This window comes from Notothenia rossii (genome assembly GCF_949606895.1).
Source record: "Notothenia rossii genome assembly, chromosome: 4".
Lineage (NCBI taxonomy): Eukaryota > Metazoa > Chordata > Actinopteri > Perciformes > Nototheniidae > Notothenia > Notothenia rossii.
The window spans coordinates 23,705,410-23,721,139 of NC_136902.1; the positions used below are offsets into that span (position 1 = coordinate 23,705,410).

Sequence of the window (15,730 nt, forward strand, 5' to 3'; positions counted from 1 at the left end):
GACATTATTCCACCTTTGACTTCTAATTAGGACAACAGATTAGCACTTGGCAGGGGCTGATGTAACAAAGGATGCCTTTTAAACTCTTTTTCACCTTCCATTACATCTATTGCGCCTGCTAAGTGTTGAAGTTTGAAGAGATAATACCTTGCGCAGCAGGATCAGATTGTGCTATTAAATAAATGAATCACCTAAAATATGTAATAATGAAATTAGTTTAATTCATGGATGTAAAGAAGCCCCAATATTCAGTTAGAAAATACATTCTCTTCTTCTTGTCACCACAACACTTCTCTTTTTAAATGCTAGTGAAACACGGAGCTGTGATGGGTTGAAGGACAGAGCCCTTTTCAAGAATTTACCATCATATTTCTCAAAGCATATAAAAGAACAATTTCTCTCCTTCAGCCCCAATCCTTTATTCTACTTCTCGTAAGTGATGAAAGAAAAAATGAAAGACAGGGAGGCCATAATGGCAAACTTTCCAAAAGCTTTCAAGTATAACCTCCAAAATAATTTCTTACAGAATACCCAAACCATTGAACGCCGACGAGTGCTTGCCGCCTTCCTCTCGACACTTAGACTTATTTTATTTCTGTATGTATAGTGGTTGACTTTACTTCTTAGAGCTGAACAGTGTGAACTTCTGTACAATGATCACCTAACGGTTCACTCTGTTATTAAAACATGCATGTGTGTGTTAAGGGTCTGTGACCACACAACTGCATTTAGCTCCATCACCTCTTTTTGACCTAAAGTGCCTCAGTGGTGGCCTGAACATTGGGCAGGTGATTGAATATCAACCCCAAAACTGAGTTACTCAGCTTGAGACTCATTTTGTGAACACATGTTGTCTGACCATCTGACCACAGAGAAACTGGATATCCTGGATCAAACTGCAGCTCAGAGCCACAGGCGTTATACCTCAGGTCAAGTAAAGGTAAAGCAAGTCACCCTCTGCATCACTTTTATGACTGGCTGGGGAGAATATGCTTTTTCAAACTAGTTGTGGCTTTCTCCCATGAGCAATAATGCCACTTCAGTGTACTCATCTCTTTTTGAGTGACAGGTCTGGCAGAGGAAAGGGGAAGGGAGAACAGAGAGGAGAGGGGAGGGAGCCTATTTACACTTCAAGAGAAGAGCCACAGAGGTGCGGAGGGCTTGCAGAGCCGGGCACAGCCAGCTTGACAAGGCACCGCATTACAACATGCTCATCTCACCTTTAATCAGTACATGGAAATACCTGGTCTTAGGCGAAGAATGTGAAAAGCCTGAAATAATGAGCATACGCACTCCACACTGCTATCATTCATCTCGCCTGTGCCGGCTGTGCCGCAGTAATTCTATTGTTCAACGCCAAAGACACTTGTAATCAATGTCTGTTGGTGCCACATGGTGTCTAGCAACGTGCATCGGCCTCACAGCGTTTTAAAAGAGGAGCTTTAAGATGCATTAAGATGCTACACGTGTGTCGCTAAGATAATATCTGGCGAGACAAGAGGAAGATTGGCAGCGTGTTAGTCAATATGAATGAGTGAAGCCATAATGACGCCCCTGCTTTGAGTGTCTGTAAGCGTTTCAGTTTAATTTAGAGAAAATGAAAAGGGGAGCAAGGACGTGCTTATGCCATGTGAAGAATCTTCTTTTAAATCCTTATCTTCATTACTGTGAATGAATTGAGCAGCAAGGCTGACAGTAGTATAAATAATATATATGTACTGTATGTGTAACTTTACGGTTTCAAGCTGATTTAATGTCCCCACGAAGACAAAGGTTATGTTTACTTTATATTAAACAAGGTCCTCTTATGACATTGACAGCTGCTATGAAAACGCTTTCAGGGACGAAGTTCAAGAGAAGAATAGCTGCTGATTCTGCACTTGACTTCCTTTAGGTTCATACAAGGAAAGCAATAACTGATGATGGTCATTTCTGATAATACTATAACGTTCTTCTGCTGCTATTTATATTTCTATAACAAATTTGCGATTGTTGATTTTCACAATGCGTAATAGTTTAAGTAAAGATAAATTGAACACCTCATATGACGTGCTGCATCTTTATCTCGCACATGCCCTCATTTGAACGATTTCTCACCTGTACTGAGGAGATGGCGTTCCCTTAGCATCACAGGTCAGAGTAGCTTCTTCTTCTATGGAGTCGACAGGAATGAACAAGTCACCTGGCTCCATCCTCCATCTTGGACCATGGTACGATCCAGTGTCCAAACAATCTGTCAGAAAAACAATAACAGCCTGAGCAAAACCGAAGAAAAGTGCCCATTTTGATAGGAAAGTTTGGCCTGCACATTTCCTCCATTCTTCTGGAAGAAATAGGACACTCAGTTATAATAGGAGGATGGACATTAGTAAACATGGGGAGAGACTCAATACTTTTCATTTCATCTTGCAACAAAAATGCAGATTCTTCCTAAAGAAAAGGCTGAATAACTTTAACAGGATGACATTCCTGTGACTTTAAAAGGAGAGATGTTTTTTGTGAATTTTCCATTTGATAAAATATAATAATGCTTTAGTATATCGTTGTATATTATAAGTTAAAATAAGACTTAAAGGTCCCATGTCATGGCCATTTCCACTGATCATAATTCCATTGTTGAGGTATACTAAAATAGATTTAAAGAGCAACTTGCAGGTTTTTTTTTTTTACTACATTTATGCTTAACTTTGCCTGAAAATTACAATTAAAAATGTTAATGCAGGATTTGATATGTTTTACAAGACATAAGGGCAGGAATTCAGAGGGAAAGGAGCAATTTTGAGCTCTGCTACTAAAAACGGCTTTTTTTTAACGTCATACGTCAAACGCGTCATATTACGTCACATGGGGGAGCAACTTTCTCGGACTCGTTCTCTGCCCAATCCGCGGTAGTAGTTTGTAGTTGGTTTGAGCGGTTGTGATTTAGTGAGCTGGTATTTTTTCGGTAATTTTACATTGCATTTCACCATTTGTAATCATGGTGAGCTGCCTGTCAGGACATCGAGTCTACAGTTTCCCTCACGGGAAAAGGACCGGAGCTAGCTTTCATTCCTGGTTGCGTTGTGCATCCACCTCCCTGCAGCACATACTCTCCACAGCTTTATCAGGAAACCGTATTACATCTCTCTCCCCCCCTTTGCTGCTCTCTCTCTCTCTCTCTCTCTCCCCTCCGGTACACAGCACCGTAAGACGTTGTGTGGAGTTGCATTAGGTAACGCTGTGGTGGCTGTACTGCTCCAGCCGTCTCCTTTGTGTTTGTTTCCCCCTGTCTGTGTTGTTTGTGTGGGCGTGGTGGCTGTGCCTCCCGGCTCAACCTCCACTCACCTGCTGCAATCAGCTGTGCACCCTCCCCGACTACACACCTGCTTTCCATCAAGCCATTTACAACGGCATATCAACGGAGGCTCCAAAACCTTTCTCCGCCAGATCGTCAAGTATCAGTCGTATCTCGCGTCTCCCCTCCGGTACACAGCACCGTAAGACGTAGTGTGGAGTTGCATTAGGTAACGCGAGATACGGCTGATACTTGCGCATTAGTTTCTGTTATGGATCAGTATCAACAGTCCTGCCAGTAACGTTACTATATTATCAATACTACTTTAGTTATAGCCTGATATATGATTGCTAACTTTACAATGTTGTGATGTGCTAACGCCGGTCACTCTCCCTGACAGCTGCTTTGTTCTCCACTGGTTCTCCACACACCAAAGCTCCATTTCTCTCCGATGGCCGTTATTTTTTCTAATCCTTGGCTGCTCCCGGTCTCTTGGACGCATAGCAGGCTCATAATTATAATCATATGCATTCGAATATATATTTTCAACCTCTTCTGTGTCAAAACCAGCATTGTGATCCATGTTTATTCATACGTTAGACCGGCCGCTCTCCCCCATGTTACGTCACACGCGGGAGGTCGGTTATGGCTAGAAAGGATCCGTCCAGCGCTGGATCCGTCTAGTGTAAAACTCTCGCGAGAGTTTGCAAGTCACGTGGCTGAATGTTTACGTTTGTCAGGCAGCCTTTCAGTTACGATCGTTAACATCAGTGGGCCACAGCAAATGATGGTGAGAAGCTAAACTATCTATTAATTATGTCAATTACAGGGAGTGTGATTGTGAAATAGGGTGTTAGCGGTCTTGCTGTTCAAAGAAGAATGACAACACTGTAGATCACCAACACTATGCTTTATTTTTTATTCACAGGCAAGTCAACGTTGTCACAGTAAAAGTCCCAAGATAGCTCCTGGTGCAATACAATGTTCCCTTTCAGTGTTTTACTATTATCCTGCTGCATTAATGTGTATGTTGCATCATGTTACTGCTGTGATGTGTTTCCGAGCCACTCCAACGAGAGTTACAACGGGAACGTGACGTCATATTTACACAAGACGGATCCTTTCTAGCCATAACCCGGGAGGTCACGTGCGGAGGCTTTTTTATGCGGAAGTGAAAATGTCATACTAAAACGACGCCAGATATCACTGTAGTGTATATTTCTGTATATTTTTTTGAAAATCTATTGTATTCATCATTTTCCTACACATTTATTCACTGGTGTCCCTAACCTGCAAGTTGCTCTTTAAATTGTGCAATTTTCCAAAATCACATTGGTTTCCCATACAGTTTCTCTGTATAGTATGTGTATTCACTCTCTGTCCTAAACGGCTTGTTGGAACTCCTGCCCCCCCCTTCCCCACACCGACTCACAGCCTCGCCGCGTCCCGCCGTCTCAGGAGGTGAAATCGGCGGAGCTGCAGCTGAGAAAAGATTGAGTGTGTGTGTTTGAGGAAGTCTGCGGATTGGTCAATTTGGACCAATCCGCGGACCTAATGTAACGGCTCCACGGATTGGTCCATTTGGACCAATGGGTCCATTTGGGTATGGGTACGTCACCATACCCAGGAAGAAAACAATGGAAAAAGAGAAATCTCCAACGAGGCGTTCTGGGGCAGCATAGACAGGTCTTTTCTGTGTTAGAGTTTTACTCGCTACAGGGTGTACTTTGAGGGTTTGTGACTCTGCAGACCGTTTACATGCAGAAAAAGCTATATAACACACAAGGGGACGGGTAATAACCGGAAAAGCATGACATGGGACCTTTAAGAGGGGCAATCTTTGATTTGTTATCTGTTCACATTACAGTAACTGAGTGAGGAATATCATTTGGAAAAAACATATCTTTAGGTAACAGTCATGATAGTCTTTGCTCTGTGTTTTGTTTGAATAATAATTAAAAGAAAAATAAACAGTGCCTTCTTCATCAGGTTGCTATCAGAGTAGTGAGGAGGAGGAGGATTGAGAGTATTGTGTCTGTGTTGTGAATGGAAGTCAATACTGAGGAGTGCCCCTTTAAACGTGGGCCATCCTATCATCTCTGACACAGGCATTATTTTCGGCTCTTCAGCTATCATCTAGCAACTGTAAATGTCCAAACAAGAAATAATCATTACTCATATAAAAAGGTGGTTTACCTGCCAGACAGTCGATGATTGATAACAGTAGAAGCTGTTTCCATGGCAACGTCATCTTTGGCAGCCAAGGGCAAATGAGACTTTCATCCAATAAGCTTTGAAATGGCACTCGTGTTCTCCGAGAGAGGGGAGCTTGACCTGTTGAAACAAGATTTTTGTTGTAAAACACCAAACTCTGGGAAACCCAATATTTTCATCCCACTTTCAACCGGATATCTTTCAATCATCCATCAGGAGAAGACAGGATAAGTGTACATTTCAGAAGTAGAAATATATAATGATGATACAATTGTATGTTGCATTTGGTGCAAGATAAGGCTGCACAATATTGTTGTTTATCATTATATTGCACTCTGGGAATTTGGATTAATTGAAAGATAAATTCAGAAGAAAACTCCACTTTAAAATGAAGCTAGCACTCTTTTTCTAATTGGTGCCTTTTGTGATCATTCCATGTTCAATTTGTGCAATAAAAGAATGTTTGGAAGCAATTTGTTCCATTCAACAACATTATTGAATATTGCATATTTTGCTAACAGCTACTTAGTGCAGGATGTGTCTCATTTTACTTCTGCCCGTTTCCACAATTCTGATCGGGGAAGATCCAGGCAGTGTCACTTTGTGCCCTGTGCTTCGGCCAACTTGCACCCAGAGATGTCTGAGGGTGATACCAGAGGCATATGGGAAGAAGCCGATGCCAATCTATTAGGGGGGCGACCGACGCCTAAGCTCATCCTTCACTTGGATAGATTCACTCTGGCTGCCGGAGGAGACTTGGACCTGGGAATTGGGTGCCATCCAATCAATTAGATTCACCCGCAGCAGCATGTGTCTCCCCACATGCTGGGGTGAATCAAGACAGCCTGATGAGGAAGCCATTCCACCCAGGTCCATAATCAAGGGCAAGTGTCTGTCTGCGTGTAGCATGTTCTGCCAATTGCGATGCACCCGCTTCTTGCAGGAGACTGAGCGAGTAATGATGCAATTATGAAATGTCAAACATACATACAAAGGAGAACCGGCAATATCACAGCAGTAAAGTGAGCAGTTACACATGTTCACGTGTATAGGCAGATGGTTGTACAATAGCGTGTACCTACATATTAACAGCAATACGAAGGTCTGCACACACAGAATCACAAATTTCTTCGAGAGGTGTTCAAGATATATTAAGGCCAGAGACTGGTAATAACACCAATCTGCTAAATGTCACACAGCCCACATACACCTACACTCCAAACTCACTTTCTCGCCATGTTCAACACGCATAACACCCTGCCTCCACACGCAAACACACACATGCACTCGCTTTCCATTTAGGAAACATAAGCCGTGATGTGCGGCTCATTTGTGGCTTAATCCCGGGGCAAGCCTGGTTCAGAGAGCTACTTATATAGGCTCTAATTGTTTGTCAGCTGCCTGGATGTCAAATCAGGCACGTGGGGTCTCAGCCAGAATTTTTCTTCCCTACCTTTCATGTTTGCTCTGTCCTTTTTCTTCGCCTGAAAGTCTGCACAATTGGATTGGTACGCTTCCTCTCAAGACGAGTCCTGCATGCCATACCTCAGTGATAGGCCCACGGTGTGCAAAGTGCTGGCACCTCAGGACTGAATATTGGTGTGTGTGTGTGTGGAACTACTGTCGACTTAGCATCTTGGTTTGCATTTATAATGGGTTTTGTCAAGGATGGCACCCCGGAACAACTGATGCAACGTGTTCCTTTTTTCCTTATGCAGATCTAATAAATAATTTACAAATGCAAAATAGATACAGATTTTGTCAGTGATATGACACAGAGCTGATAGCTCAGTGCTTCACATGTACACACTGTATAATACTTTTCACACGCACAGTATACACAGATCTGAACATGAGGCACACACACACTCACACACTCACTCACTCACTCACTCACTCACAGCTTGCACTCATCATGGATAATGGTGCTACCGATGACTGTGATAGAAGGTGGTGAGAAAGGGTTTACGGGGTGAATCACTCTCAATCGCTGAGGCTTCCTTCCTGTACCTAGACACCACTGGGTTAAATAATGTAAAATCCTGATATCTACCACCTCCATCACACTACGCCTGCATCCAAGTAACACGCTGGTTGAACAAATAGTCCAGCTGGCAGAGTGGGAGTGTACTTACACATACTTACTTTGAAGGCCTTCGCTGCATTCATCACAGATATTCCAGCTGACATTGTGGCATACAGTATGCAATTACCTGCTGAATGTTGCTGTATCTCTAGAGGCTTACAGACAATCATAGCCAGGACACTTATCAAGGTTTGCTGAGGGTATTTTTTACCTTCATGCCTTTGAAAGAGGGTCCTTGGTAACACCTGGATACCTTTATTATGTATTTTTGTGCACACAAGCACCAGGCATGCAATTCCACCCAAGGCTGGTTACTCTCAAAAAATGTTTTAGTGTTGGCCTGTAGCAACACATTTCAGAGGGTGAGGTGAAGTGGAGCTGCAGTGTGGCACACCACACCACACCACACCAGGTAGGAACCACAGGAGCAGTTAGAGGCTACAACAATGTGAGTACAGCATATCTGCATCAGTTGGTCAAAGAAAGGCAAAAAACTACTCCCTAGTTATAACAAACCCCAATGTGTCTGTGTATGAATGAATGCCCCTCCAGAACCAGACACTGTGGAGGAATTGGCTGCAGTTGGGAGGGCACGTCTCGTTACTCCAGACTAAACAATTATTATCAAATAAATGGTATTAGAAACTGATGAGCCATTTCGGGACAGCAGCCAAAACAGGCCGACATGTGAGCCTGTTAGGATGTATTAATATTTTAGCATATAAATATCACTGTGTAAATAATGTAGCTGTTCCGTATTTGTGCACGTTCCCAATTGTCAAGCGCGCTCAAGGGGTAATAATTTTTTGTCTTACCTCTTATCTTGAAATTTCTTGAGACCAGCAGGAACCAAATTCTGCCCTCACGGAAAAAGCGACAGATTGATCCTCCATGGAAAGCCTTTTTTTAGGGGAGAAAAATCGCAAGGTCGTTCATACAGGTGAACAATTGAGCTGGTGGTCAGTCAGAGATAACGGGTAATGCAGGAGGCATAAACATCCCGCGTTTCATATCGCTGCTCTCCTCTTTCTCCACTCCCCACTAAAAAAAACACACACACACACATATACACACACACAACACCCACGTTGTTTGCCGTGCTGAATCACATTTGAAACATCCCCAGTTAAGAGGCTCGACTCTCGCCCTTGTTTGCGCTCTCAAATCCAACACGCGTAGTTCTGAATTTGGACTTGGAGGGAATCTTGCAGAGATGATTTATTATGCGCATCAAGTCAGCTCCCCCTGCGAACAAGAAGAAGAAGAAGAAGAAGAAGAAGAAGAAGAAGAGGAAGAAGAAGAAGAAAAATAAGTGGGCTGTACGAAGGAGCAGCCACAAGCAGCAGAGCTGGGATGGGAAGGTGCGGGAGGGAGGAAGGCGCACCTGGAGGGGAACTGCGCCCCCCTGCGACAACCCACGATATGACAAACAAACTGTGAGCTTCCACGACTCAATATCTATCAGGGTTAACTGGCTCCCAGGTTTTGACATAAGCACAAGACTGAATATTTATTTTTAAAGATTTAAGGTCCTTGTGCCACACATGCCGTAGACAAAGGCTATAGCTAAGTCGTGGCGGTGTCTGTTGCTGTCGTCCATCTTCTTGTATACTTATTTATAGACACATATTTCTAGCATTTGGACTGTTGTAAATGTGTTATCTGTTTGATTTACAAATGTCACCTTTTGCACGTCTGTCCATCCTGGGAGAGGGATATCTCCTCTATTGCTCCCCCCGAGGTTTCTTCCATTTTTTTCCCCCATTAACTGTGGGGTCTCTTTGGGAGTTTTTCCTGCCCAATGGGAAGGTCCAAGGACAGAGGGTGTCAAATGTGTTCTGTATAAACTGTTAAGTCAACTGAGACAAATGTAAAATGTTTGATATTGGGCAATAAATACACTTTGATTGATTAATTGAGTTAATACCAAGAGGATGTATTGTAACTTAAAACATGACGTATAATAGTTAGGATGATTTTTTTTCACTAAGGGTGATTGATCAGTTTTCTGAAAAGCAGAAGCATGGCTTGGATCTTCTGTATATCTACATGGTTTGTAGTAAAAAAGATATCTATTATTTTTGAAAAATTAACATTTACTGCAAAAGGACAGATTTAATTAATCCTAACAAAAAAAAGAAGCAATAAATAACATGTTTGTTTTATACCATAGGCAGAGTAATGTAAACTGTGGAAACTCTACCCGGCAAAATAGCCCTGTTTGCATAGGAGGCAAAGAAGCAAAGAGAGGGTTTGATAAAAACAAAATGTCTTATTATTGAGCTAGTTCAGAAGTAACAAAACCTGCCTAATTATTAATACTGCTGGCTTTTAACCACTTTATCAGAGCACAAAGATCAGAGTATCTGGCGGCTACCTGGCTGCTAGGCTACTGTTATGTACAACATATGAAGTCGTTCTTGTTCATATGAAAATAAACGGACAGAAAATATGTTTTCATGGCCTATGGTTGCGCAGTTTCTTTGGAAACAAATGCAGTGTGTCCTGTGTTGTTTGTACATCTAAAGAAAATGGAAGGTGATCAGTTTGTCTTTACGACAGGGACACCAACAGAAAGACAGATCAATATCATATCATGTATAGGAAAGGTATCATTATTTGCTTGGATTATTTTGGACAGTTTTAAAGCATGGGATACTGACCACTAGGGGTCCTAAAACTAACTCCTGAGAGAATTGGTTCTGGGTCTCCCCTCCACCAGTCACTTGTTGACTTCAGCGAGCTGTTCATTTCACACTAGACAAGCAACATGGACTCATCAGCTTGAGTGAGTTTATGAGCTAGGAGTGGCTGCCTGTTACAATATGTTTGGTCAGTGAGAGGCATCCGAAATGAAGCATACACGCAGGCGACCAATATAATGAGTTGCAAGTGGCTGAAAACATGGAGCTGCCTAGTCGGGTTTCCAAATTACTTACAAATGTATGAGTGTGGGTTCTTCTTTCGGTGCTAGCAGGGCATGTATGTGGGCTGAGTGACATCACTCAAAAATAGTTTTCTGATTGGAGGAGAGGGAAGTGTTGTGGGTACAACTGCACCTGTTTTTCAATGTGCAACTCACTGCACAACAAAAATGTGCCTGGTTGTTATGAGAATGTAAAGGAGCAAGTACCTGTGGTTAAAACCCACAAATACAAATTGACAAAATAAATGTTGGTGACATGTCTCTCTTTCTAATTGGCCCTTTCACTGAACATTTGACATGTCACAGTAGGGAAGATATGGAGGTACATAATAAAAAGAATGGCAGCTGAATTCAATTTAGCAGCTTGAGTTTCAGGATCCTGGTATTAAATAGAAATGAGCTGTAATTAATGCTGTTACCAACATCTGTGCTTTTGGTGCAATGACAAGCCAAATAGGCCCGTTTTCACATTAGAGAATTAGAGAAAAATAAAAAAAAACATGTTTATGCCAGCACCTGACTGTTTGTTACAGGAGTGTGATGTTTCACCTGAGATCATTTGATCCACATTATTCCGAACGCTTCAACGTTTTGCCTAAAACTCTTATTGTTAATATTTACTAAATTATATGCAATCTCTTTCATTATTTACTAAAAGATTTCCTCAGCACCTCATATCGTAATGGAGGATCAAGCAAAAAGTACATAATTTTGTATCTTGTACAATAGATTTTCAAGTTCTCCGAGACAAATTGGAGATTTTGGGCTCTATAAAGACATTTTACTTTACTGGAGTTGACTATAATTAAAAACTGCTTTCGCCAACTGAAATAAATTGGGTTGCTGCTGAGTTGCAGAGGCTGAAATTTCCCTGTTTTTGATAAGCATCCGCTGACAGCTTTGGTTCATGGTGAAAGGATGTATTTCCCATGACGAGACAGGAAAGAATCTGCTCTCCAAGTCTCTTCCTCCATTTCTCATTCGCACTCTCAAACTTTCAACTGGCATTCCTTCCTTTTGTCTCTCTTGTTCTGTCTGTCTGACTCTTCCTCTAAGTCAATACATGTCACCCTTGTGTATATTACCACCAGGCCAATATGTGTACTGGGCCTCAGAGAAATCTAAATGTATTACCCATAGACTGAGGTATTACCATACGTTCTGGGATTCCTCAGCCTATACGAGGAGCCCCATTAAACCTACATTGATCATTCTCATTTCAGGTGAAGGTTCTTTTAACATGGCCAGGGCATCGTTAATAATGCTCCATACAGCAGCCATTTGACATTTCCTTTAATTATGCCTGTAATTTATTCATGCACTTGATCCTAGTAGCTTGTTGTGAAAAGCTTCCTCCAGGAATATTTTACCCTGGTCCTCTTGAGGCGCATGGATTAACCATCTTAATAGCAACCCCCTGAAGGTATTACTTCCTTCATTGTCTGTGTGTGTATAATGTGTGTATACTGTGTGTGTGTGTGTGTGTGTGTGTGTGTGTGTGTGTGTGTGTGTGTGTGTGTGTGTGTGTGTGTGCGTGTGTGCGTGTATGTGTGCGTGTGAGAGACAGCAATGAGCATTGTACCTCACATGTGTGTGTGAAGCTGCAAAAGTCATTAGGTCTTATTTCCCAACCATTCAGACTACTCGATGTAAAGTCTCCTGTATGACTAGCTTCTTTAATTTTGGAAGCGCATAAAGAAAAGTGCAAATGGTTGCAAGATCCATGCTTATCGCAGAACACAGCGACCCCCATGTTTAACCCAGTTTTGCAGAAGGAAAACATCACCGCTTAATTTGCTCACTCTGTTGGTCGGTTAACAGACAGCGAAACACAGCAATTTCCCCACAAAGTAGCGGAGGAAATCTCAAATGCACACACTTGAAATGGGGTTTGAGATGTTAATTATGATGTTTCTTCATCGCAGCACAGTGTGCGCTCAACTCTAGAGTGCACACCTGACAAAATTCCTCAGGCTTTGTTGGGGAAAATGCGAGCATTTGAAGACTGGAAGTGGAGGCCCTTATATGAGAAACACACACACACACACACACACACACACACACACACACACACACACACACACACACACACACACACACACACACACACACACACACACACACACACACACACACACACACACACACACACACACACACACACACACACACACACACACACACACACACACACACACACACACACGGTAGAAATGGAAAGCAATTTGTCACCTGTAAAAGGAAAGTGATTTGTCAAATTGTCAGGACTGGAGGAAACACATATACCCTACTTTATTATTTCATGAAAAATTGAACAGCTATTGCTGCAAATATGTAAACTTACATTTCTTTCAGGTTTGTTGTAATCATTTTTCACAAAACCATAAATCGTCTTCCTTTGCTCAATTCTATAATACATCTAAACATAAAGCATCTCTCACCTACATGGTTGTCAATCTAAAACAATTTGGCTGTTGTCTGCAGTTCACAAAGACACTGGTATTAATGCTCTCTCTCTATGGTATTGACTCAGGGAGTTTTCCTCGTTGGTGTCTTTCTTTCTTTTTTACGTTTCTGGTAGCCTTAGTTCATTAGCCAGGCTGTTGCATAGAAGACTAATGGGCCAGCATACCTTTTATTGCATACTGCAATTCCATGGCTGTGGAGGTCCATTACTTTGGAGGATCAAGAATTTACTCTCTATTGCTGCTGATAGGGAGGCTTTGCTAGAGGCTAATGACGGGAAAGATCCACTTTGAGATAAATCCTTCAGTAGGTCAATAAAAAATGTGCTCGGCTGCAGAAGAGTCCTGCAACTAGAATACAGCCTGTGAGGTCTGAACTGGGGGGAGTCCAGAGAGGGACTGTCCGTAAGTCTCTCGGTCTTTCTGTCTGTCCTCCCTTCTTTCCGTCCTTCCTTCCGTCTACATTGATCGCACAAAAAGGTTGGTAAAGGTGCAATTTGTGATGCCTGGCCCCCCATCTATAAAGGTCTCCTATTATACTCTTTTATACTCATCAATATATTATAGGTCTCAGATATATAAAAAACATGTCTCTGAAGTGTTTGCCTCAAAATACCAAACAGATCCTGCATTGTAGCATCCCATAAACCCCTCAGTTTCAGCCCTGTTTCAAACTTGCTGATTCTCTGTCTGTTACTTTAGATCAGGGGTGTCAAACTCAAATATACAGTGGGTCAAAATAAAAAAATGGGTACTAGTCGAGGGCCAGACTGGTTAAATGTTTATTGCAAAACTTATTGAAATGAACTTATTGCACATATTAAACCTGGAACTAACAAAGCCTGATTGCCTATAAAAACAACATTAAACATTAAATAATCAGTTGCATTCATTTCTTATGGCTCTCCCGCAGCTTTTCCGGAGTCATTTCTTATGATTACATTTTTCCACAGGCCAAGAACAGCTTCAAAAAAACTATTTCCCTCAAAGAAAAAAACAAACATGCCCTGTTGTCGTGAGAGAAAAAGTGCAGAAGGAAACATCTATGTAAACTCAGTTTGCTGCTCTGTGATGCTAGTTCAAGCCAGATACTTGGCATCTCATCTTGGGTGCAAGTTCATCAATGTTTGGGGTCAGGCTCTGAGCTGAGAAAATCCTCAGGATTGAGTGAAGGTGTGTGTGCAATATACCGGCGGGCCAGATCTAATAGAAATGATCCTGCGGGCCGAAATTAAATCCACCAAGGGCCTGATTTGGCCCCCCGGGCCTTGAGTTTGACACATGTGCTTCAGATGAAAATAAGGAGCCACTCCCTACGCCCCTCTGAGAGACATTTGGTTAAAAAGAACACAATGGTGCTCTAGGAGGAGATTTAGGTGATAAGGTGTGTGTGTGTGTGTGTGTGTGGGGGGGGGGGGTACCTTGGTTATTGGCTAATGGTTACACAAGCCAAAAAATCGTTATGACATCATGAAGTGGCCAAATATAGGTGATGATGCAGAAATGTGCTCCTTTTGAGACCCAAGAACCAGTAGCAGAAGCACATACTAAGGGTGCACTGGACTAGTCAAGTATTACAAATCGGTCCAAATAACTATGCTATATTACCAGCTATTGAAGGGAGGAGAGCATGTGGCAGCTCTGGGAAACAGACCTTCAGTAAGCGGCTGTAGCAACTAGAAATGTAGCAAACATCTAGCGATAGATTTCTGCAGACACAGTGGGGAGTCAGTCAGGATGGTCAGGATCAGACCCCCCGGTGCTAGGGTTCAGGTTGGCTATCCCCTGCAGCCGCCCCCAGTAGGAGTTTATTTTTTCGTTTCAGCCACTTTGGATTTAATCCAATAATCAAATGATCAAAATGTAGAAAAAGCAACACCCTTCAAAGTGACAAACCCTTGAGCAGCTCTACTTCTTGGAACTGAAGGCAGACTGGACACTACAGTATCTCATAGCCCTTCCATGGTTTAAGCGGTACTACAAGACAGAATGGGCCGAGGCTGGCTGGTGACCTTTCTTCAGATATCTCTGCAACACAATACGTTCGACAAAACCTCAAAGCATTACTCCGTCACATAGCATTCTATTGATAATATCATTTGTATGTTCTTGATTACAATTCTGACCATATCTTTAACATTATGCCTTTAATGGCACAAATGATGGACAGGACAGTGTTACAGCATGAAGTGAACTGACGCTTTGTAGCAACAACAGATGGTGGTGTGAGTGAAAGGCAGATGAAAAACCAACTCTCCATTATCAGCACTATCTCGCTCTATTAAACAAAAACATGCAGAGTGATACCCGGGGGAGTACACAGTAGCCTTCTCCTTCACAACAGGAAGCAATATGGTATATTGGAAACATGGTCATAATCTGGATCATAATTTCCCAGCACTTACAATACCTCCGCAGTGCAACAGAGGCTACTACCAATTATCTCTACCCTCGTTTCATTAATGATATTAAGGTAACTGAACTAATTTACTGCCACAAAGACATACATTGATTGCAGGAAAAATGCCACACGGTCATGGATTGATTAAAATGAAAGACATACTGAACAGTATCTATCTGCTCCAAATAAATACATTCACATAGAATGAGCAAAATACAGACAGATCTGGTGAAGCTTATGGTGGTCAGTTGTGCTTGAGGCTGACAGGGGTATTCATTCAACTCAATGGTCATTCAAAGAATTTGTAGTGTTATTTAGCAAATGTCCTGTTAAGTGTTTTTAGTCGCCTTTTGTGAGGGTTTAC

The 15,730-nt window shown here is 42.1% G+C and overlaps 1 protein-coding gene across 2 annotated transcripts in view; it reads right to left on the minus strand.

Annotated features, from left to right (window-relative positions):
• The window catches only part of cntn3a.2 (contactin 3a, tandem duplicate 2), a 35,708-nt gene extending 26,664 nt beyond the window's left edge, over window positions 1-9,044 (minus strand). For both annotated transcript variants that reach the window (XM_079676004.1, XM_079676003.1), the window contains exons 1-4: window positions 8,662-9,044; window positions 8,390-8,474; window positions 5,471-5,608; window positions 2,098-2,233 (exon numbers count right to left, since the gene is read on the minus strand). In XM_079676004.1, coding sequence (XP_079532130.1) covers window positions 2,098-2,233; window positions 5,471-5,525 — 191 coding nt within the window. In that variant the 5' untranslated portion in view covers window positions 5,526-5,608; window positions 8,390-8,474; window positions 8,662-9,044. The remainder of the gene's footprint in view (window positions 1-2,097; window positions 2,234-5,470; window positions 5,609-8,389; window positions 8,475-8,661) is intronic.
• Window positions 9,045-15,730: the final 6,686 nt, after the last annotated feature.